This window comes from Phaseolus vulgaris, chromosome 7 (genome assembly GCF_051622355.1).
Source record: "Phaseolus vulgaris cultivar YP4 chromosome 7, ASM5162235v1, whole genome shotgun sequence".
NCBI classification, from domain to species: Eukaryota; Viridiplantae; Streptophyta; class Magnoliopsida; order Fabales; family Fabaceae; genus Phaseolus; species Phaseolus vulgaris.
In genome coordinates, this window is record NC_143504.1 from 461,024 (window position 1) to 486,025 (window position 25,002).

A 25,002-nucleotide genomic window follows, 5' to 3' on the forward strand; every position below is an offset into this window, starting at 1 on the left:
ATCTCTTTCATCAAACCAATGAAAACATTTAATTTTTTAATGCAAATTAACTAAGTTATTAATTACACTTAACTAAATTTTCCTCTTTTTATATTAATTACTTTTAAGAGTGTAAAATGACAAATAAAGGGAGTTAGTAATGGATGGTTTTAGGTGAATGACAAAAAAGAACTTTTAATTGTAATTTATTATTCGGATATTCCTTTTTTGAATTGATACTTCTCTTTTTAAGACATAGTAGGTTTTAATAGAAAATACCTTTTAACAACATTGCACTGTTCCCCCTTTTCATGTTTTAGAGGTCTTTGCAACCTCTTCAGAAGCAAAATGAGTGTAAAAGTGTTATATTATAGTTATCGACGTTGCAAAAGCACTTTGGCGTCGTGCTTATTTTCCCATGTCGCTTAATATTCGGCTAATTAAAGCCTCCTTCTTTCCGGTAAGAGGAAGATTATGTGCGGTAAGATAATATTTCAACTCCACCACAGTCAAATCCTTTAACTGCAAAACAATATCAAATTATTCCGTCAGAATAGATTAATTTGTAAAACTTTTAAAAGTTTCTAGAAATTTAGAGAAAAGGTCACTTTTCATGAAATGAAATAGAATATTTTTGTCAAATGACTAGAAAAATCTTCCTATTCATTTTAACATATTTTTTATTTTAAATTGATTATCAATAGAATATTTTTTATTTCCTTGCAGTCTAACATAACATGGATTCCATTTAATTGTTGAGTCAAGTCAGTACGGCAGTTGTTGAGCATAGTCCACCGTCGCGGAGTCCACCGCTGTCGAGTCCACCGCTGTGGAGTGCACCGCTGTCGAGTTGTCGAGTCCACCGTTGTGGAGTCCACCGTTGTGGAGTCCGCTGCTGTCGAGTCCGCAGTTGTCGAGCCCACCGTCGTGGAGTCCACTGTTGTCGAGTCCACTGTTGTCGAGCCCACCGTCGTGGAGTCCACAGTCATTGCCGACTTGGGCCAATGTCTAGTCATGTTAGCCCGGGCTCATGTCGACTCTTGAGTCGGTCTCGACTGTTTTTGAAACTAGTCAGCCCATCTCAACCTGAGTTGGGCGAATGTTGAGCCAAGTTGACTCAGGCTCATGCCTTAGGTCGAGCCTAGTTCGCCCGAGTCGACTCGAGTCCATGGGTGGAGTCGGTCCGGGTCCATGCCTACCTATGTCAGGTTAGATAATCCACTTTATATCTAGATTTAATCCACTTTAAATAGGATATGTACCTAGACTTAATCCACTTTAAATGGATTTGAAAAAATCCATAAATTTGATTAGTTAAAATGGATATGAACCTAGATTTAATCCACTTTAAATGGATTTGAAAAAATCCATAAATTTGATTAGTTAAAATGGATATGTACCTAGATTTAATCCAGATTTAATCCACTTTAAATGGATTTGAAAAAATACATAAATTTGATTAGTTAAAATGGATATGGATTTGAAATCATTTTTAAAATCCAATCCATGACCACTCGTAACTGTATGGCTTGTCCAGTACAGTTTGCAGTATGTTCGTTGTAAAATTGGCTGAAGCTTAAGCACACCTGCCTATCCCACAAATAAGCAGTGCATGAAATAACTTCCAAGAATTACCTTTCCAGTATCAGCAAGCTCACCCCAGTCATATTGTTCACACTCTTTTGTTGCAAACTCTGCATTTGCTTTTCGTTTCTTTGAGGCTTCAGTTGGCTTCCCAATGCCCTGCTCATTCTCCTCATCATAGTTATCCCCATATACAGAGGTTTTGAATTCTTCTAATGCCTTCACCACTCCTGGTCTGCAGGTAACAAGCAGGATTATCATTTCATACTAAACTCTTAAACAGCAAATATTTTCCAATGAAGAGATCAAAGGTCAAACAGAACAAAGCATTTTCTCAGTTTCATTTTTACAGTCTGCAAAATTAAGACTCAACAAAATACTCAATTAATTATGAAATAACTCGAGCTTACCTGGCCAAGCCTTCCTCGTCAGGTAATGTTTCATCTTTCATTTCCGGAATATCATACTCTTCCAATGCCAATGCCTGAAGTACAGCATAGTGTCTTTGCAAGGCTGATAATGAAAAAGCTTATTTGTTACCAACAGTAATCATAATATCTTTTCATTTTGCAAATGGGAATAATAAATAGAAGTAGAACAAGTCACACATAGCAAGTAACTAATGATCATACACTATAAAGGAATAAAATCAAAAATAAGTAAACAGGCATGAAGTTAATATATTTTTTTCTACAGTTTATTCATTTCATTGAGTAAAAATTCAACAAAAGGTCAAATTCTTGGGAAAAGTTAAAGGAATGGAATGTATAAATGCAATGCTTTTCAACAAAAAAATAAACTATCAGAGTTGAAGTTATGAAAATATTGGGGTAGATGAGATGGGTTAAAAAGGATGAGAGTCAGAGGCATATTAAGAAAAATACGAGAGAATCTAGCCTAAATGATTTGGTCATGCAGGGAGAAATCAACAGCAGCCCAAGTAAGAAAAGCGGATGAACAAAAAGATTAACAAAAACGACATTTTATGTTTCATTGAACAAGCTCTTGATCTTTCCAAAAAATTGGTTTTTAAGATATAGCACAGTGGCTTCATTCGATCAAGGTGGTAAACAACCACCGAGTGAAAAAGCTTTGGATGCAATTTATCAGGTTCAGAAATAAACTCTTCAATATATACATCATTTATGTTTAAACAACAAACAAGATCAGTAGAATATTTCTCCAAACAATGAACATTATATTTGGAGAAATCTTGAGTAGAACACTGTCTTTATTTATTTTCAACCACCCTTCGTATAGAAATCACCCATATCTTGAAGTAAACTGTCCATAATTCAGGCGAGGTAAGAGTTTGTATTTAAGGTTTAAGTAATGATGATGACACAATGCAGCAGATAACCAATGAAGCTAACTAGAAGTATATACAGAACTTGTCAATCATCAAGGAGAGGGAGTAAACTAGAGGAAGAGAGAAGATGCTTACCAGGGTTGGTAAATTGGCATACAGAAAAATCTTTCAAGTCAACACGCTTAATTAAATCAGCTGCCTTTTTTATTTGATCACTACTTGCTTTAGTCACCATCCCACTTGTATCTGAATAACGCTGTAAAAATCATACCCAGCAAGACAATAACTTCATATTTAAAATTTTCACCGTTATTGACATTATAAGTTTGAAGACGAAATATTGCAGTTTTCTACCTCTTCAACAAGTCTAATGTCATCAGAATATGGAAGATAAATCATGTGCATTCCGGGTGGCTCAATCTGACTACCTGATTGAACAACTTCTTCCTAACAATCATACACAAGTTAAGAATCTGATACAAACACATAAAATCAATAGTTGAGATTATGATTACATTGTACTGATTGCAATCATGTTATTGAGATCTTTCTAGATATAGGTTAAATATGTGTTAATTCAGGAGTTTGGAATGATTCAAAGTGAAGCACACCACTTTTTGTTCTATATATGTTTTTCCAATCTATGCATTTACTCATTTGTTTATGCTGATAATATAATGATTGCAAGTGATGATCTTGATGGTATTGAATGCCTCAAACAACAAAGATTTTCTTCAAATATTTAGGAGAGCGGCATGCTGGATAATGAGCCAAATGATTCTCATGTACCCAAATGGAGGCTTCTACCTAACCAGGATGTCCTATTCTGATCCTAGGGATGCTACAGGTTGGTTGGCAAAGTTAATTAATTGACATATCAAAGCCAGACATGGGGCAGATTGTTCAACTGACAAGCAATCTATTCCTGACAACTATGGTTTTAAAAAGTAATCTCATTCCATGGAGGAGTATACAGCAAAATGTTTGAGAGGTCCAATGCAAAGGCAAACTACTACCTGACCATAGCCCTCACCACATGTGAACTCGTAAGTCGTGAGTGAAACAACTTCTCCAAGTGTTACAATTTTGCATAGAAGGTATTGGAAAGTTATCTTAATTGCAATCAACGGCCCGCCTCATCTGTGGCCTCTCTAGGGTTGTCTTAATTGCAACCTCAAGGATGGTAATTTAGTCCCAACTAGAAATACGGCTTAAATATAGCTTATAAAACTTGGGTGAACCTTACCAACTCATTTTATAAGGTTAAGTTAGGTCTTCTAAGATGGTATTAGAGTCCTTCCAAGATTATTATTAGATTACATGTATTTGCCACGCTACAGGCCTGTAGCTGTAGCATGGCCATGAGGGGGAATGTTAGAAAATCACCTTTATGGCAATCAGCACTAGCCCAACTCAGGTGGAACCTCTTTGGGGACTGTGTTAATTGTCAGCTGTTAAAGGTGGTGATTTAGTCTCAAATTGATTAGATATGACACAAATAAAACTTATAAAGATTGGACAGTTCTCTTACAAACTGGTTTTGTGAGATTGGGTTAGGTTTTCTAAGTCTATGCCTTATAAACCTTATTTGTGACAACTGAGCAGCCTTGTACATTGTCTTTCATCAAGCTTTTCATGAACAAACAACAAATTGAGATTTACTATAATTTTATTCATAATAAAATTATCTTAGAGGAGATCGCTACATCATTTGCTGGTAAGCAACCAGGACCAGCATACCAAATTTTAAATTATAGCACTTGGACTTCTATTAACCATATTATCTCAAAGACATTCCGATGTGGCTATAGTAGGAATTAGTCAATAACTTGAGATGTAGAGAAGAAAGCTTGAGCATAAGTAAAAAGATCAAAGTCCAGGAAATATAAGTAAACAAAAGAATGCAAGACAATTACAACAGCAAAGTAGCGCTCTAAAATTATTCAGAAGTTGAGAGGCAAAGCCATCAAACTACCACGTCACATTAGCTTTGAAGTCAAGAAAGCAATCATTCGTAATAATGCCAAATTTATAGCATTCAACGAATTGTACCTGTGCAATGAGAGCAACCAATTGAGGGCGAGAACAACTGCCACTAAAAGCAACAGCAAAACTGACAGAAACATCAGAAAATTACTTTGATTGGTAATTATTAGCACATACAAGTCATTTAACATCAGTCATATTGCAACCACAAAAACTACCACATCAATTGTGTAATAGCAATGTAGTAATATTACAAGAGGATGCTTTATTAATCTATAATAATTGTCACTTGTTTTTGTATATACAGACACTACCTAACTTGATTTCAATTGCAGCTTTCACAAATCCCTCTCTTTCCCTTTTCCTACTAACTCCATGAAACTGCCCCATAAATAGCAAAAATTTCTAGGTGTAGAATTAATTGATTCAACATTTTACCAATTCAAACTCTAATTTGATAAACAAATAACTTTTTAGGAAAAAGAAAATGCAGATATCCAATTGCAAAGAAATTTATCAGAATCAGACTACATTATTTAAGATATTAAATTTTCATAATTGCTAAAAACAAAAAATAAAAAGTTGATGTAGACATGAATAAAGGATGTGACAGTGCAATTGAAAAAACCCTTAAAGACAAGGAATCAAGGATACCGGTTGAGTTGTATCATGGACCTATGCAGGGCAATGAAGATGCACATGCTGCTGTCTGTACCCTGCAAAGTAAATGACATCACAGAAGAATACTATGAAATAGAAAAAGTGAGAAACATACAAACTAGAGAAGCAAGCATGTAAGATACATTTGGTGCAACTATTATACAGGTAGCATTTCCGAAAACACCAACAGACCACTAGATATGAACACTATTTGATTTGTAAATGGGACACTATAAGCACCCATTCCATGAGGGCAATTTATCGGTAGAACAGTAATCAGCACAATTTGCATCAAAACAAGATTCCTGATGACAAGATGACGAATGCACATCATTTATGTACCAATGAAAGAACATCACATTCTATTGAAATCACACATCAAATAAAGATATGACGAGTGTGATCCTTATAAAACATGAGCAGTTAAGCCCAATTTCTGAAAAGTGAGAACTAGCTTAAACCTTACAAGGACTACATTGATCATATCTCTAGCAGATGTGATCTAAACACACCCATAATTGATAATTTGTACTCTAGAACAAAGACAAATACAGGCTTTGAGTCAAAATCAACCTCACAAGCGTACTGCAAGGTGAGAACTGCCCAAACCCTAGGGAGTAAGGACTATATATGAAAAATACCCAAACCTTGTATAAAATAAGGATTATGTCATAATTTCCATTTTTCTGCCTTTTTCATTGATCATTACGATGTATAAATATTACAAAGATATTTACAGCCACCAATAGCAATAATGGCACAATTTTTCTAATTCCTATAATTAGGTAATCTAATGAATACAAGGATTTCTAATTTAAAATAAACATTATAATTAACATTTAATAGAAAACATCAACCATTGGATCCTGATTGACACTATAGTGGTCATAAAAGTTTGATGTGGACCTCAACATTGTCGATGCACAATTTCACCAAAATGAAACAACGTTAAGAGTATTTGATAAGAAATCAGCACCAAGCACAAAAGTTGCAACTAAAACCAAACATTATTCATAACTAAAGATGCCATCAACAGTTCATATATGACAAAAACCAGTTACCTCATCACTCGGATAAAGGAAAGTTGATGGTTTCAAGTTGTAATAATCTCTCAAGCAACTCAGTGGCTTGAACCCTAAAAGATGTAGATGTCCGGTTGAAACTCTTTTAATTTCAGATAGTTGCCTCATCAAAAATGTAATATTCTGGCTGAAAAAATCAATAATATTATAATTAGATTGAAAAGGAAACAACAGGGCCTCAAGAAATAGAATAAGGGCATTTGAAGTATTTATACAGGCATGCATTTAAAAGTTTCATGTCATCTGTCCAACAAATATCCCACAGTTGGTTATTCTTACATACCTTCTGAAGCACTGAATCCCAAAAATTAAAAAGGCCAAGCACTGTGTCACTCAAAAAAGATTGCAATGATACTATTCACCCTATATTTTCAGAAACTAAACAAAACCATCTCACATCTTCCTTCAATGACAGATTTGTCCAAGAACAAATAACTGGCTATGATCGAGATCCCATAAACTCCTCTTCTCAACAACGATAGCAATGTCTCATATGGTACAGTTAATATTATTTGTCAAATCAAATCTAAATAGAAAAGATTGAAGTGAAGAAAATTGTCCAAACATTCAAATTAAATACAGATAAAAGCATAAAATGCATACCTTTTATAAGGTAAAAACCGTGTAGTAGGTTCTTCCAGCACTGCACCAGTATCAGCACAAATGAAAATTCTTTCAATCTGCACCATCAAACCAGTTTACAATTGTCTTATACAGTTCTAAGAGCACTCAGCATTATGGTCTGACTAAAAAAATATAACCAATGGGAATTCAAGAGCATTGTGATTCTACAGATAAAATCATATAACAAAAAAGAGCATGACTGTACAACACTAACAACAGGAAAAATGAAGCAGCAATTTTTTTTGTAGTAGCTTGACTTTCATAAAAACTAACAGGAAGTCATAAAAAAAGTCCAAAAACATTCTTTCTCCAAAGTAATAATTATATTCTACAAATAAATTTTAGAAAGTAGACTCATCTTTTTTGGCTATCTATATACGATAGTTATGGATACAAGGATCATGTCCAGTTTCAGTAAGGGACATTATTTTATTGTAATGTAAAAACTACAAAAAGAACAAGATTTCAACTTCTAAAATTTAAATTGTATCATTATACCATTCCAAGGAAAATATACTATTTTCAAATTTAGATTATAAAATTAATCACCTTCAAAGGACGATTAGTAACAGAATCAAGCCATGTGATAGCTCCTACACATCAAAAGCATGGGGTGTCATTCAATATAATATAAGCTGAATATGTATAAGCTATAATTTTCCAGGTTAAAAACTTAAAAGGAACCAATGGAAAACTTCGCACATGTCACATGGACCATAACAAAACACAAGAACAACGAAAATGAATTATGCAAAATAATAGCTTCTATAAGCTGAAAATGTATATACTATAAATTTCCAAGTTAAAAACTTAAAAGGAAGGGACCAATGCAAAATTTTGCAGAGGTTACACAGCACAAAATAAAACAAAAACACTGGGATTATGCAAAATTATAGCTTTTAAAAGCTAGAAAAGTGACGTTAAATTCCTACCAGGTGCAGTGGGACGAATTAAGGCATAAGAATTAAGTTCTATGGATATCCCATTAACTATTGTGAATTTAAGTCTTTTGACGATGCGCTTCGTAAACATGCGTTTTCTTAACTGATCTTTCATATCCTCCAATCTGAAATTCAAACACAAAAATTGATAAAACTGAGACTTAAATTGAATTGTGCTTAAATAAGCATTGCTTGTAATTTTAACCCAATTTGTAACTATTAGTTGCACAACATCATAATCTAACTAAATATAAATAATATCACAAAAACGTGAGATGTTTTGTTAAGTAATGATTTCAAGCAATACTACATTTTCATCCTTTAAATAATTGAGACATGGAGCCACTTTCCACTGGGATATGTGATTCACATTAATCAATTTCACCTCTTTTATGGGGTAAATTTAAGTAAACTATAGAAAGATACCCCAATACATGCCAATTGTATAGACGTGTCCCTAATGCAAGATCAGCACCATATTGTCTAGTAATAAACCACGCCTATAGAATAAATGACAAATCATTTGCACCTGAAACTTCCTTAATTTAATGGTTTAGATGACAGTTTTTTAACATAAAGTCTAACTATTTGATTATATCCTCTATGGGATCTAGGGATGGCAAATAAACCTGCCCCGCAGGTATTGTTCCAACCTGTCCCGATTTTGACGAAGAATCCCAGCATTGACCGAGTATAGGTATGGGTAAATACCCAATTTCTTAAATTGGGTATGGGGACGAGGATGGATATGGATTAGGTAACCTAAAAAATTTATCTACACTTTTCTCTTTGATCCTTAGTTTTGTTTCAATTGGATAATCCTTCTTTCTCTCGCACAACTTTTCATTCTCTCTCTCAATTGTTCAACTTGTTCAATATCACTGTTTAAAATTACTAAAATATATTTAATTTATTAGGTAACATAAAAAATTTATATTAACTTTTCTTTGATTTTTAGTTTCATAATTTATTTATAGGTTATACATTTGGTCATTTTTACTCTTTTATATAATTATTTGACCTTTATCCCATTGTTATTTGATACTCTCATTTGACATTTCTACAATTATAATTTCTTTTGTGATATTTGACATTGAAGAAAAGAAAATGCGTATTCTTTTGATCTTAAAATACTTTATAATATCATATTTTCTTTGTTGTGAATTTTATTTTTTATAAAAAAAATTATTAACTTATATTTGGAATAGTAAGATACTCTTTTCCCGATGGGGGATGGGATAGTCAAACCCGCACCAGCCCGGTCCGTGGCCATCCGCATACTTTTGACAACCTTGATTACACATTTTTCCCTTGCTATGGTTTCCTTCAAATGTGTATTGCATTTCAACAAACAAACATACAAGTAAAACTACAATGTCCAATTTCAATAACACGAGAGAAATAAATCACAGAACATCATAAATAGGATGCCATACTTGTTTCCTGCAGCTGGGATAAAGTCAACTAAATCATCTCCTTGCAACCCAATCAAATCCTAAAAGGCATACAATTGACAAGTAAACATGGAAAAATTATAAGGATCAGTTTAGAGAAGAAATTTAGGGGGGGAAGCATAACAAATATATGTCATAGATATGTAGACATACAGCATAGAATTGAGATACATTGAACACTTCATCAGAGCAACTCAATGGAAGAAGTTCAATAGAAATTCCAAGATCCTGTGCATCCTTAACAAATAAAAAAAAAAGTAATTATGAAACCACTGGCATTCTTCAAACCTTGTAGTTTTACCATCTATGCAATAAACAAAAGCATATGTTAATGGGTACTTTAGCTCTCTGCAGGGTCATTCTTATCATATCTGATTTTGCAGCTCCTATGATACTCCCAAAAGGATCATCATCATTTGTGAACAAAAGTATGCGTTTGTCAATCGTCTTTGCTGACCTGGCATTTGTTGCCCATAATCAGTAACCAATAATCACGTGAAAGACTGAAAGTAATGTGTGTATCCATAACCAATATATTACCCTTTACGAAGAAGTGCCTGAGCTGCCCAGATAGCATTGTACAGAGAATTTTCTCGAGTATCAGACACAATGCCATGCTGACTTCCAATGTGTTTAGAAAATGATTCTAGAGAAGATTGAAACAAACAATAGCCTCAGAATTATCAAATACATAATACACAAAACAAGACAGATTCTGAATCAGAAACTAATCCTATTAAATGCATAATTATTCACATCATACAAAAGCATTACACTAAGTTTATAAGGATTGAAAAAGATACAACCTATACACTAATAATGTGAATGTATTATGAGTTATTAGCAGACATAACATAATAAATGTAATCATAGGTTTAATTAAATTCACTACTTTACTTTTTTGTTCAACTTCACATCCTCTTTCTAATTTTATCTGCCAGTCATCAGAGCCAAAACAACACCATTATATTATCCAAAAAATACTTCAAACCCTAGTTATAGCTTAAAAAAAAAACTTCAAACAAGGAAATTTGCACCAGGTAAACAATACTTTGCCTGTACAATATCATGCAGTAAACTTTAATCATCTCGTCAGTGCTTCATATGACAAAAAAAAACAACGAAATTAACAAGAATACAACACCAAGTTCAATGTCATCATCTCTTATGAAAAGGAGATGACAACAAGATATTTTAGGATAAATAAGGTCCACCTAAACGGTTCTCTATATCCACCGCCACAACTGGAAAGCCCAAAAACTTACCCTCCAACTGGTCAAATTCTTTTATGAGCCTTGCAGTTGGCCTGTCTAGAAACTCTCTTTCAGGAACAGTAAATACAAAAACACTGTTTAAGCCTTGTAAATTCTGCTTCTCCCTCTGAAATAACAAATGGATTAAAAACGAGAGAGTGCAAAACAAGATACACCGAATTAGAGTTTTGCCTTAGTAAAATGCGCAGTGAAGGATTTCATTATAGCCACCACATTTCACTGAGGTAGCAAGGCGAAAATTTAATTCTAATTAAAGTGCATAACCGATAATTTTAGGGTTTAAGATTTATAAAGCTAAAAGTCATAAACCTAGTCTTGTACTTTGTAATTTCCACCACCACACACATCAAGAATAAAAGCAAGAAGCGGTGAGTAAAAACTTACAGTATTGAAGAAGCATATGGCGACTTGATCGTAGGATCTGCTAATGATTTGAGTCTTTAGTGTTTGAGATATACAAGAGATCGCAATGTGGAAATAGGTTTCAAGGTTCTGGTGAGATCGCAAAATGTGGCATGGATGGCGAGTTAGTGAGTGGCAAGAAAGTGAAGGAAAATGAACAGTAATCAAAGGAGAAGAAAAGAAAAGTTACCGAAGTGCAAACGGCGTTGAACATTTTAGGCGAAGCATCGACCAGGTAAACCACGTATTCTTTGGTCGATTCATCTTCCTGATGTAAGGGTTTTGACGTTTGAACAGAACAGAACAGAAAGAAATGGAAAAAGAAAAATTAGAGTGAGAGAAAGTAGTTTACAAGGAGCGAGCGATGAGCCTCGGCGTAGTCTTCGTCGTCTCTGAAGATATCATCAGCGTCCAAATCCATCGTGCTCTGACTCTTCCACTTCGCTTCGAATCGAAACCCCTTTTATCTCTCTCTCTAACTCGCGCCCAAAACGTTCTTTGACTCTGCTGCTTAAAATTTATACGATGTTCCTTATATATGTGTGTGAAAACATGTTTAGGCAAGTAAGTATTGTTTTAAATTATTGTTGGTCGCATTATTAAAATAGTTCAATTTAATTTTATCAATATTTTAATTGTTAGAACCTATATTCTAACTAATTGTTTCCTTCTATAAGAAAATGTAATTTAATAAACCTGCTATATTAATAAATTTGAACAAAACAATATATCTACAATTTTTAATTCTAAGTAATGTTAAATTAATTGTTTTTATTAGATTATATATTTTAAATCTGTCATAAGTACATGACATTAAATAATTTATGAATAATTTTTCAAAACTTCCAAAAATATGAATGAGTTGTTCTACGAAGAATTTAGAAGAATCTCTCGTAAATTTATTGTCTTAAGGCATGTGAATTTACTCAATTATTGTTATAATTTAAATGCGAGAATTATCCTCTACACCAATTTTTATTTTTTTTATAAAAGCTTTTATGCACAACCAATTTTTATTTAGTCTCATTTTAAGTTATTGTTTCCTTTTAAGTTATTGTTGTAAAACCATAACACTTGTAGATTAATTCTTTATTTTTCTTCAACATATATGTATATAAATATATGCTAAAATTTTAAGATACCCAAATACTTTTATTACTAGAACTGTTTGTTTCTGTATTACATTAGAACACACTTTCAACACAAGATACAATAAGTCATATATTTAACCATTTTTTATATAATAAACAAAGTCACAAATTAAATAATAAAAATATAACATATATATATATATATATATATACACACACACACATACTACAGCCCAATATCATATTAAAATAAAGTAGTTCGATAAAAAAAAAAATACTATAGCCTAAGATCATATTAAAATATAATACGATAAAAAAATGTGCACACGTTTATTTAAAACTCAAGAAAATAAGGCGTTTAAGGGTTGACACTGTTAATAATAAAAGCAAACACATATTTGCGTATTTATACTCGTAAACAAAACTTGACCTCTAATTTGGTTTCACAAATTGTAAATCTAAGGTTAACATTCTCCCAGACAAACATTCATGGCTATTTACATTTATATATTAAACAATAAACTATTAAACGGCCATTTTGGTAAAACATTTGTTCTATAACAAGCTGGCATATGCGTTCCCGCGGCTTCCTATTTTTATAGAAGTAATTTACAGTAAAGCTATTCAAACATGAATTCAATCAAACTTTACTTTTTTTAAACTAAAAAAAAGGACCCCAAGATCAAGTAAGTTTGAAGGGTAAAATTTTAAGTTGAAAACTTGTACACAAAAAAATTATAAATATTGATAAAGAATGGATATCACTGTTTTACAACGTGCAGCAAGCCACAGTACAAAAAGCTTTGCACAGCCCAAAACTGTTTTACTTTCGACTCAAAATTTTATAGGACCAAAATCTAACTTAAAAATACAAAGAATTATCAAGTATTCCCCACCAAAAATTACCAATAGAGCCAAGCCAACCTGTCTATGTGACAGGAGAGAAACGCCACAGAACTCCGATACATGAAGCCATTACTGCGCTAACCCAACAAAGGACGATGGTTCCCATATATTGGAAACAGCATAACCGTCAACTCAACAAAATATACTGTCTGTGACAGAAGAGAAACGCCACAGAACTCGCATACATCAAGCCATTGCTGCGCTAACCCAATTACAGACAATGGTTCCGATATATTGGAAACAGCATAACCGTCAACTCAACAAAATAGACTCGAAGGGGGCGGACAATGAGGAGAATGGCCACTCTCATCCATTGGATAGTGCACCAAACTCCTGAATCCACATCCTCTGAAGTCAACGAGAACTTCAGAGCACCAAACTCACCCTATCAATATCAAACCTGAAAACTCTTTAAAGTTCACAGGACCAACTAGGACCACTGAGCCAATAAATGCCTCATAAAAATACGTAACCATCTGTTTCTCTTACCAAGAATATACACACCCGAGAGCTTAAGAATCCGTGATAGCTGATGACTTCTCTAATTTTTCCTTCTCAATCTCCCCTCTTCTCAGCTCAGCATGCTGTGTAACACCATTTGCAAGAGCTTGATAAGAGAACTCGAGTGTCTGGGTAAGGTTTTGAAATCCCAATGGATCTGATGATTGCATCACTACAGCAAAATTTATATTTATGTCAGACAACAAGGAGAGCATTCATGAAACTTATAACATGTTTTAAGGGGCAGTATCAGCATACCTTTCATTGTATCCACAAAGAAAACAAAAGGATCTACGTCATCAATTGGAGAATGCAACTCTTCATCATCACTAAAGTCATCATCTGAGTCGTCGTCATCATCCTCATCATTGGGCCGGAATGTCTTTGTCTTCAGAGTGACATTGTAGAAAGACAATAAGAATTAAAAATTCAAAAAGGTAAAATAAAATAAACTTCTATTTATTGTCAAAAGCAATTTACTGAACACTTCCATGTAGTAAATACTCTATCGGCTAAATATCACTTTATGCAAAATGTGGTATAGATAGGGAATCAAACACAATCCCCCACCACCTATGAGTTACGACCAGCTGCTAAAGAATGAAGCTGACAGTGGTTATAAAATATTGAATCACTCAAATGTATTTATCTATTTCAATAATGATCAATGGCAAATGCCAACAAAACAAAAATTTATAAAATTAATATGCTAAATGATTAAAAATTAAAATATCTTACTTTTAATGCTCTCTAATTTTCTCTACACGTGAATCACATCTAAAATTAAATTTCTCACCCTCTCAACAATAAACTGCTCCCAATTTTGTTTCATAACTTGCAAAACAAAAAATAATATAAATATTGTTCTAAAATAAATGAAGTTTCAGAATCAAATTGTGAAACACTAGAATGGACATGTAAAACCACAAATTCACAATTCCTTTATTGAATCAATACAGGCATACAAAGGTATTTAGGTTTTCGTATCCACAAACCTGTTCAGCCAACTTTCTAAATTTACTACTGTCAGCTTCATCCCCGTCCTCAGCATCAATTCCCATTTCCCTGTCAGAACCATTGCCATCTTCATCTTCATCATCAGTTTGAAAGTCATCCATATCATCATCATCTTCTTCAGCTTCAGCTTCTTCCTCTTTTGCAGCTTCTGCAAAGAAATGCAAATGCTGAGAATTAGATGAACATAAATCTCAGAAAAAATTAAAAAAAAGTATACTAAAGGAGAACATGCAGTTGCAGTTCTCCAATATCACAGTTACAGAGAAAAGATGACATTAAGACCTGCAACTTGATCCTTGTATGCAACCAGAAGATCAAGAGTGGCCCGCAACACCTGGCTAAGAGCATCTCCAGGCAATTGACCAGCCGGAAGTGCAAGTAATGATGTCAAACCAAGACAACAAACTTTCTTGTCATGTACCCTGCATAATTAGATCTAGATATTGTCACACAAATTACTTTATTACAAAAAACCATAGAAGGGGGATAATGAAGAGGCGGGAAAATACAGACCTCTTAAAATTAGCACGCACACCATTCTTTTTCACTCCTTGCAACATATTAAACCAAAGATTGAAGATGTCTGATGCCCAACCTAACTTTTGCAGTATACTGAGAGTGAGTGCTGCATTGTAGTAAAGAGCATCTGCAATCTACAAAAAGGTACTCAGTAAGTTAGGAAAAATCACGAAACAGATCAACTGAAGTCATTCTCATAGAAATATATCAATAAATTAAACAACAATTTTCACAAATTTTAACTTAATAAATCATGCAAAGAAATGCAATCAATGTTAATGAGGAGAACAAGCTTCAAAAACTATGCACAAAATTATACATATTCCATTTTTTTAATAAACCAAATTATTCATGTAAGTTAAGATTGAAAAAACAGTATAATTCTGCATAGTTTCAATTTTCGAATGTCATTCATTTTGGATCATTTTTTATCTTTTGAGCATTTGTATATAAATTTGAACAACTATGATAGTCAGTCATCATGCAATCGACTATCCCACTATGATAGTATTATTGGCATGGCTGATCCAGGCCACTATTCTCGGATAATGAGTACAGAAAATCCAGCTGTTGAACATGTCAAAATGTCATAATTAAGTAACAAGCAAATTATCCAATTCATGCATGATGCGTGTCAATATGGATATTCATAACCCCTTACCACTTGCATGAGAAGACATTTCAAATACGATTTTTCAGTCCGATGTAAGCGTTCAACTGTAATTCTGAGATATGGCTCAACCCATTGATCAACCTGCCCTTTGCAGTTCAGCAACACAACTTCAATAAGTTTCGGAGCTGGCTCAATATCATTGTCCTCCATATTTTTGCCTGCCATAACCTTCAATGTGAAATAAAAATCAGATACATATAAATTCATTATTATATAAAATGAATTTTTAACCTAAATCTGCTTAACAGGTGCTCGCTGAACTAATTCTAATAAGGAAAAGATAACTTACAGATGAAATCATATTCCATAGACTCTGTTGATAGTCAGGTTCCTTGCAAGTAAGGAAATGAGCAGTTCCCCTAGAAATATAATTGTCCAAAGGAACCAGAATATCTGCAGAAGAAACAAGACAAATAAATACAAAAGTATGGTTGCAGATTATACATGCCCACACCAATTTGAATGTCCAGGTACTTCATGTCAACAATACAACCAAGCTATATAATTGAAACTAAAGATGCCCCCCCGCCTTCGAATAGTATGAATATCAGCTCCATGTATAGAACCCATTTTATAAAACAACCAAGATATTTTATTGAGTGCCCAGCTGACTTTATCTTCAATTTTACTGGGAGACACCAAAAGAACTCTAGCTTCATATTAATGTACAAAAGGTTAAGCAAGAGATGATCCAAACTATGTGTTTGACTATGATAGAGCAAACAGAAATTGAGATGAATTGTAGCCAAAATGTAGTTGAGAAGCATACTTGGAAAGAAGTCTATCGCCCAATCTGCAAGTGCTTCCATCATCAGTGGCCAAAGACTCCACATATCCAATGATATTGTTGGAGAGAAAAAGGTCATATATGAAACAATCTCCAAAACTTCTTCAAAAACCTCTGCATGCATTCACAGCAGGTAATGAAAATAAATAAAAGCAACCCAAGTGGAATTAAATTTCAGAACAATAGCCTTCCTAACAGAATTTAACAATAAAAATGAATGTCTCCTTTGAGAATCCAAGCGCAAAGTGCCGGATAAACCAGCCTAAGTTGTTCTCAACATCACATTATTTAAACACAAACTGAAGCATACTACTCCATATTAAACCTAAAAACATAACAGCTGTCCAAAAAAGTCAAGGCGGGAGTCCTTATAATCACTTTATGTTCTACAATATAGATGAGAACATCTAAAATACTCTCATCAGATTTTTTTTATTTGCAAAAACTCCTGCATATAATCATCCAACAGGTAAATGAGTTGGGGGAGGGGAGGACATCATCAAAGTCATCAGAAACATGATTCAGAGGGGTAAATACCTTGCCCATCAGTTGTTAACATTCTTCGCATTATGGGAAGCAAGGTTGGCTCGAATTGAACAAATAGTTGAGGAAGACTGCTCACTGATTCAAGTATCGTGCTAATAGCACGCAGACAACCCACAGCAGCAAGAGCACCTGGATCGTCAGCTTCATCATCAGCTTCGGCGGTGTTCATGCACCTCCAAAATGCAGCTGCCTGTTGTAAGAAAGAAAATGACAATGTTATAAAGCAAGCACAACTCTTTTGGCAGATTCAAATGTTTTAAAATATATATTACCAAATTTTGGCAAAGCCCAAGAGCATAAGGTGCCATTTCTTCCCCAAACTTGTCCACAATAGTCTCCAAGGTAAATACAAGGTCCTCATTCTCAATTTCATTCATAAGTTTGAAGAACTCTGGATTTTTTGTTTTTGTCAGTTACACCACTATCAAAGCCAAATAATAAATGAACAAGTACAGACATTTTTTTCACATTCACCTACCATCAAGGAGTTGAGGAAGAATGGGTCGAATTTCATTCAAATCTGCATCAGCAAATAAACATAATCAGTGCTAAGCTTTAGAAAGATTTATTAAAATCAAAATAGAACCAAAGACTATAAACCCACCTTTGCAAGCCTCAACAAAAGAACGCAAAGCAAAAACAGAATCAATGCGAGCAGGAAGTTCAGGATCACGCATTCCACATACAACACACTGCAATGCCTTCCGAAAATTGTTCTGGTCTGAGAAGCTAATCTGGGCATATTGTCCTGCAACCCATGCTGCCTATTTTTCACAAGAAAGTCAATGGATAGCCAAAATATCAAGAATATAAATCGAAAATTTCATAAGTAATGTCTGGTTCAAGTTTTAATTAATTTTCACCGACTAACATAAATATTAAACTGTGACGTAAATGTTTTGTTTGGTTATATATAAGCTATTTAGAGAAGATGGCAGCATTCACTGCCTATTAAAATGATAGAGAAATGAAGAAAACAAGATTATTTCTTAAATAGAGGCTCAAAACCCAAACAGGTGGGAGGATTGTGAGGAAAATAACAAGAGGATATTTTCTTAGTATACATTTACTTTGCAGCCAATAAAAGTTGTATACACATTATCTTATTCTCAAACAATACATTTATAATAAAATTTAAAAACACAATACTTTCTGTTTTTTCTACGACATAAAACACTGAAAAGATTTTCAATTTCCCTTTTTAACGTTCTTGGATTAGAAGTCTACTCTCGACCTTCTTCTCTGCCAAGTGAAACCAAGTGAAGAGTGTTTTACGCTAACCATGCCATAGATAATAACTATGCTCATAAAGATGTGTAATCTCTTATTTATGCAAATTTTTCCTCCAAAAATTGTTAAAGATGGGCAATTGTACATCAAACTAGGGCTGCTTTTAGTATGGCATTCCATATAGTGCAATGCAAACTTAGCCTTTTCTTAAAAACATTCTGCTTTATGCCCAAAAGAAGGATAAAAGGCAAAGAGTGAAAATGACCTGCATGCAAAAAAGATGCAATCATAAACTATATATAGAAGATGGTACCTTGGCCCTAAGGTGGCCAACTGGACTGCTAAACTCGGGAAAGACATGTTGAACCAACATATGCTCAAGTTCTGATTTGTACGGCTCGGTGTGCTTCAATCTTTCACAAAGTGCTCCAATAGCAAGAAGTGCACCATCTTTCTGTCTATAGGGTTTGTATTCTGCAGATGCTTCATCATACCTAATAAAGTGAAAACCCAATTACAACACTATATAAATCATCTAATTTATCAGAAAGCAGTATATTATTTACCTTTTAAAAATTTCAACTATGAATTGTATAAACTTGTGAAGATTATCTTTCCCACGTTTTCGAATCAACTCACTCACAAAATCCATGGAAGCAGTTTTGGGACTATACAAGTCTTCAATAATGTCTGTAATTAAGAATTAGAAGCAATAAGCATGTGCCAATGAGTTCCTTGAAATTTCATGTCTATGTATACACTTCAATAAGACTTACCGTAGCCTTTTCTTACATATTCATGCGGATCTTCATCCCAAAGCTTTTGATCATTATCATTAAAGCACAGAAGAGGGAAAACTATTTCAAAAAGAAGAACATCAAGCCGAGGCTGCAGTGCAGAATACATGCTATTCTTCGAAATACTGCATATATTAAAAGAAATTAAGAGAAAAAATTAAGTCCATGATCATTAATATCCTGAAAAGTCAGCACTGGTAAAATAACAGCATTCAACAGAGATACTAATATTCTAAATATGTGCAAAGTGAAGACCTTAGAAAGGAGGGATGAGATGATCAATGGACACAGAGCAACCCATTCACCCCTTCCTTCCCCAACAAATATGTAAAGGACTATTCAGTATGGGTCTCAAGGACTAATCGGTATGGGTCTGGATACATGAACTTCAAGAAGCTACAAGGTTCAAAAGACCAAACTATCCCAGTATTTGATTTTGGGATGAATGTATATTTCATAACATCTCAAGATCACTATTACTTAGGTTTACTAGCATTAGTAGTTAATAATATTTTGGTTTAATAATTTCACCCAAACGCCAGAGGTTTATATCTAGGGAGATCAAGCATTGGACAATTGGGCTGGTCTCATGCGAGGATTGGTAAAGACGACTAGCAAACATTAACTAATTAATTAGGCAAAAAAAGTTGGTTAGCATAGAGAGAAATTATGAGTGGCGCTAATTTCAAGGGTTATGTTGGAAAACTAACACAAATTGTCAGCAAATTTAATGTTACTAACAACATGGGCCAACTTTCTTTAACTTCGATGAAAGAGTAAACGGACAAAAGTAGTAGTTATGAAGCTAAGCTCAAATATCCCAATCAATAACAAAAAGACTTTATCAACTAAGTTGAGTTGAGATTACTAATTAATGACAACATGTGGCAATTCATAAACTAAACATGCAAGCTTAGTGCACAAAAATGTCTTACCTGAATATGGATATCCCTTCATAAATAAGAAAAAGATCAGACCTATACATAAATAAATGAGCATAAAATAATTGATGAGTACCTGTTGCTTAGATACTGAAGAACCAGGTTGATAACTCTGTCTGGTAAATAGCCACCAACTCGAATGGCATTCAGTAGATTTAAGTAGCAGTCCAATATCTTCCAAGCATAGTGCTTCTGAAACATTTGGGCAAAGGCTTTGTTTTCCATGTTTTGCAGCTTCAAGTCACCAAATCTATAACAAGGTCATTTAAACACGAGTACAAAAAGAAAATTAATCACTGGACAGGATAGCTCATAATTGTCAACCAAATCAATTCACAATCTCAAACATACCGAGTATAGAGCCTATTTAGAATGTGAACTGTCCATTTTTTTACCTTCCACCAACCCCATGACTTGCGAAGCTCGGGATCGGCAGGCTGGCCCTCCAATGGAACAGGGCTCTCTAACACGTTTAAAAACAGCACCATCCAAGCATTGAATACATTTTGATCAAACAAAAGCTTCGGAACCTCCAACTGAACAAGTTAAAACGATGCACACGGAATTGCATTCGTCAATTACGAACAGTCAGGAGGAGAAAAGCATAAAAAAAGGCAACAGAAAGTGATAACTTTATCTCAACACTGAAAAAGGAATAGATTCTATGGTTCTTTTTCCCGTAGATTAAAGAGAGAGAGAGAGAGAGAGAGAGAGAAAACGTACGTAGATGGAGGACCAGAAAATTTTACAGATAAGCTTGATCAAATCCGCAACTTCGATTGAGGGATTGGGAATTTGGACGAAGGCGTTAAATATAGTGAGGAGAAGAGGAAAGGTCTGCTGGACAACGCCATAAACTGGCATCCTCTCTTCATCCGACTTGAACCTGCAGAGGGAGAGTGAAGGTATTCCTATTAGTGACGGTTGGGCGTTTTCCACGCGATATTAAGAAGAAAAAGAGTGACTCACTCGTATTTTCTAGAAAGAATCCGCAGCACAAACAAAGCGGCGTGGACTTGCTGTTGATCCTGCAAGTTCTGCTTGATCCAGTCGAGCAGATGAGGAAACTGCTCCGGATAATCCGAATGGATAACGGTTTTGAGGCACTCACCGAGCTGCACCCTGCGGTGGAATAGAATCAGGCGCAGTATAGTAGCAGGAAGTGAGAAGAGTAGCAGGCGCAGCATAGTATAGAACGCTGTACCTGAGAAGAGGAGGAAGCTGAGGGAGAAAGAGGAGGATGTGATTCCGGAGGAGAAGCTTATCGTCCGGCGAGACGGAGATTTTGGCGTGGTGATCGGTAGACCAATTCTTGGCGACGAAGTTCTTGAAATGGATGGCGGCGACTTGTCGGACCGCCATGTCGCGGTTGGTGTCGACGATGATTTGGAAGAGGCTGACCGGATGCTGCGGAACGTACTGCATCTCATCCAACCGCTGCTCGGCGCCCTTCCGTTCATCGGGATTCGGACTCAGAGCAGCCTGCAGTATGACAGCCAGATCCATCTTCTTCCCTTCGCTTCGTTTCGCTTCTGCTCTGAGTCTTCTTCCCCAATGCGATGCTCCTTCTGCTACACACTCACACTAGGGTTTACCACCGCAAATGAAACATATCTATCTATTAGGGTTTTTTATTAAGGTTTCAAAATTACACTTTCACACACACTTCGCATATTTTATTTTTCATTAAACTTAAGTATAATATTATTTTATTTTTCATTAAACTTAAGTACAATGTTTTTTTTAATTTAGAATAGTACGTGCGTGTGAAATAATTTTAAAATAAGAGGAGGATTTATATGGAATTTTTAAATAAATGGATATTCGACTTATCCTGAAAAAATGTATTAGGTTATTAATGTAATTTACTCTCTTTCTTTTCACATCCACAATCAACGCGCCAACCGTCCGTAAAAGATACTTTTACTTTTTAATTCATAAATTGTTTCTTTACTATATTTAAATTTAGTTATTATAAATAATTTTAGTTGTTTAATTTTGTAATTTGTTTCTTAAGATAATGATTGCACAGAGAAAGCAAGTCCCATGAGGAAAATAAAGAAAATAATGACGGGCTAAAAATTGTCTAACTTTCATGATCATAAGTGTTTATATTGTTTATGTATTCCTCAAGTAATTTGAGTTAGGATAGAACACGGTAAAAATATTACTAAACAAAAAATAATTTTAGAGACTTAAAAAAAATATGTATTATTTTAAAAATAAAAAATTATTTATATTTAAAATAGTTTTTATTATTAATAAATTTATAAATTATTTTTTAAATTATATCTAATTAAAAAGTGAATAATTAAAAAGTTTGATAACTAATTAAATAATAATTTATAAATTTTATTAATAATAAAAATTACTTTAAGTATTAATAATTTTGTAAAAAAAAATAATAGCTAAAATGTTCACACTCTTTTTCCTATTTTAAATGGTATTTTGCTTGATTATTTTATTTTGACTATTGTGTCATTTTATCTTGAATTTTGAATCTAAAAATAGTTTCTAAGTAACGATATGAGAGTGATTGATAAAGTGGGACGGTCCGACTTGTGTCCAACTAAAAAAAATGCGGGGTTGGTTGTTGATTTCAACCTGCTGGCCCGCTCTGTATATCTCGCAACCCGCGCGAGTCAAGTGCGGAGCGGGCTGGGTTGGCCCGCATAACCGCATAACTTTAAAATGTATAAATTTTGTTTTGCACCTTCATATTTTCTTTATGTAGCCTCGTATTCTACATTCTGAAAATTTTAATAACATCTTACTACGCATGTCTCATGAAAATAATATTATGAGACCATTTACCTATTGCATATAAATAAAAAATCAAAATTTTTATTTAAAAAAAATCTTATACAAGATGCCCGCGAGCCAACCCTTATGCGGGCCGGGTTAGAAAAATCAGCCTGCATATTCTATGCAGTGCGAGCCAAGTGCGGGATGGGTCAGCCCGCATTGTCACCTATATTGTTGTATGAAAGCAGCTTATACGTAAGGTGTAAGGTGCAGGACTATCTTGTTTTAAAAACTATTTTTCCAGTCATTATAAACAACATTTACAAGATAATCAAACAAAGTACTTCACGAGAATCATTTTTTAGTTTAGAGAGGTCAAAATAAAGAAGACAATAAGAATCTCGCATATGTGTATACAAAGTCTTCACTAAGATTAAGATTCAAAGAGTACTTGGGATGGATTGATTCTCATTCGTAGACAAAGAAAGATGATGTTGAGAACTTTTTCATGATTTGGAGTCAATATGGAGAATTCTGATTATTGATTATAAATCATGTTTAGCAAACAATGTGTTGAAAAATTCAATAAGAGATGATGACATTGTATTAAGATTAATTAGATATTTTAATAGTATTAAGACTAACTAGACTATTTAACTTGTGTTGTTTTGTCTTGATATTTTTTCTTAAACATTGTTATGTTATTAAAGCCCTTAGTATGAGACTTTATATATAAAACATTTTTGTCACACCAAAACCTTTATATACTCTTAAAAGTTGAGACATTGAACGATACTTGTACATGAAAATCATAGAAAATTAGTTTTCTAACTTCTTCATTACTTTACAAACATCCACTAAGATTCTAGTTAAGATAAAAAAACCTAGTTAAGATTTTTCCCTTCTTTCATAACATCCAACATAAGGATGTGAATGATCTCTATTTGAAAGTTTTTTTTTTCATAAAAGAATTAGTGGTATCAGTGCAATAACTCATATTAAGTCAGTTAATTAAAAATTTGACATATATTATATTGATTATAAGGATCTACCGATATAATATATTATTTTCATAATAAATAAAAATTTAAAAAATCAATTTGACTATGGTTGAATGAAATATGTCTTTTGAGAATTAAAATAAATAAATAAAAATAATTTAACATTAAACATGGTACGTTCATCCGAAGTTTAACATTCTTCATATAAAGATATCTTGTAAAGTTACAAGAACAATAAAAAAAACACAACAATGTCATGCAAACCATACTTCAAAAAACTAGTCAACAACATGTTTTGTTTTCTGTCGTACACATTTGTTTTTTCAACTTTTTGTCGGTTATCATAACTATTCATAAAAAATAAAACACCATTTTAACGAACTTCTAGTGCTTTAGAACACTTAGATTCTAAAATCATATTTTTACAACCAAAATCAACTTCAAGAACATGACATTTTTAAAATCTATGAGAAAAGGCTTGTATTGATGAAGGAAAATATCTGTTTAGACCATATCTCACAACACATTACAATAATAATATAATATTTAAAATTTAAAAATAAATTAAATATTATTTTATTAATTTATGAAGTGTATGTTGATTACTATTTGTGATGTTAACGTATTATCACTATTAATAAATTAAACTTAGACTCCATAGAATATATAAAACAATAATAACAATGATAAATTAATTATTCTACAAAATGGTGTCGCATCCACCAATCTCCATTTACTTCCTCTAACCATTTTTTCCTCTGCATGCTTGAAATGGTTGCAATGTAAGTATAAAATCTCCACTATAATCATATTTATGCATTATTTTGATTTACAATAACTTAATTATTGTATACTTAAAAGAAGTGTTAGAATAAAAATATATATAGTTTGAGGTGCATCCAATCCCACCAATTAGAGCCCATGCAAGAAATTTATACAATGATTTTATATTT

General features: G+C 33.5%; 2 protein-coding genes across 4 annotated transcripts; both read right to left on the reverse strand.

Annotated features, from left to right (window-relative positions):
* Positions 1-158: 158 nt before the first annotated feature.
* KU70 (ATP-dependent DNA helicase 2 subunit Ku70-like protein) lies at positions 159-11,847 on the reverse strand. 2 transcript variants are annotated; one of them, XM_068635455.2, is made up of 19 exons: positions 11,648-11,847; positions 11,486-11,563; positions 11,278-11,385; positions 10,885-10,999; positions 10,160-10,265; positions 9,959-10,076; positions 9,773-9,856; positions 9,602-9,660; positions 8,157-8,290; positions 7,774-7,817; positions 7,204-7,280; positions 6,580-6,727; positions 5,513-5,574; positions 4,925-4,985; positions 3,227-3,319; positions 3,008-3,128; positions 1,974-2,076; positions 1,615-1,798; positions 159-501 (listed from the first exon to the last, which is right to left on the reverse strand). In XM_068635455.2, the coding sequence occupies exons 1-19, from the start codon at positions 11,714-11,716 to the stop codon at positions 388-390; spliced, it is 1,878 nt and encodes a 625-aa protein (XP_068491556.1). In that variant the 5' UTR covers positions 11,717-11,847; the 3' UTR covers positions 159-387. The 2 variants fall into 2 exon arrangements, 1 of the variants encoding a protein (XP_068491556.1); XR_016523368.1 differs by lacking the exon at positions 4,925-4,985 and having other exon boundaries at positions 3,227-4,924; positions 11,648-11,835.
* A 1,259-nt stretch (positions 11,848-13,106) lies between these two features.
* LOC137828774 (importin beta-like SAD2) lies at positions 13,107-21,967 on the reverse strand. Of its 2 annotated transcripts, XM_068635458.2 has the most exons (20): positions 21,508-21,967; positions 21,273-21,425; positions 21,027-21,189; positions 20,655-20,839; positions 20,380-20,553; positions 19,342-19,487; positions 19,132-19,255; positions 18,879-19,059; positions 17,940-18,099; positions 17,814-17,855; positions 17,608-17,726; positions 17,327-17,525; positions 16,772-16,903; positions 16,292-16,395; positions 15,991-16,170; positions 15,324-15,463; positions 15,093-15,232; positions 14,789-14,958; positions 14,052-14,181; positions 13,107-13,965 (listed from the first exon to the last, which is right to left on the reverse strand). In XM_068635458.2, the coding sequence occupies exons 1-20, from the start codon at positions 21,807-21,809 to the stop codon at positions 13,805-13,807; spliced, it is 3,105 nt and encodes a 1,034-aa protein (XP_068491559.1). In that variant the 5' UTR covers positions 21,810-21,967; the 3' UTR covers positions 13,107-13,804. The 2 variants fall into 2 exon arrangements, with proteins under 2 accessions (XP_068491559.1, XP_090161301.1); XM_090305175.1 differs by lacking the exons at positions 21,027-21,189; positions 21,273-21,425; positions 21,508-21,967 and having other exon boundaries at positions 20,699-20,833.
* Positions 21,968-25,002: the final 3,035 nt, after the last annotated feature.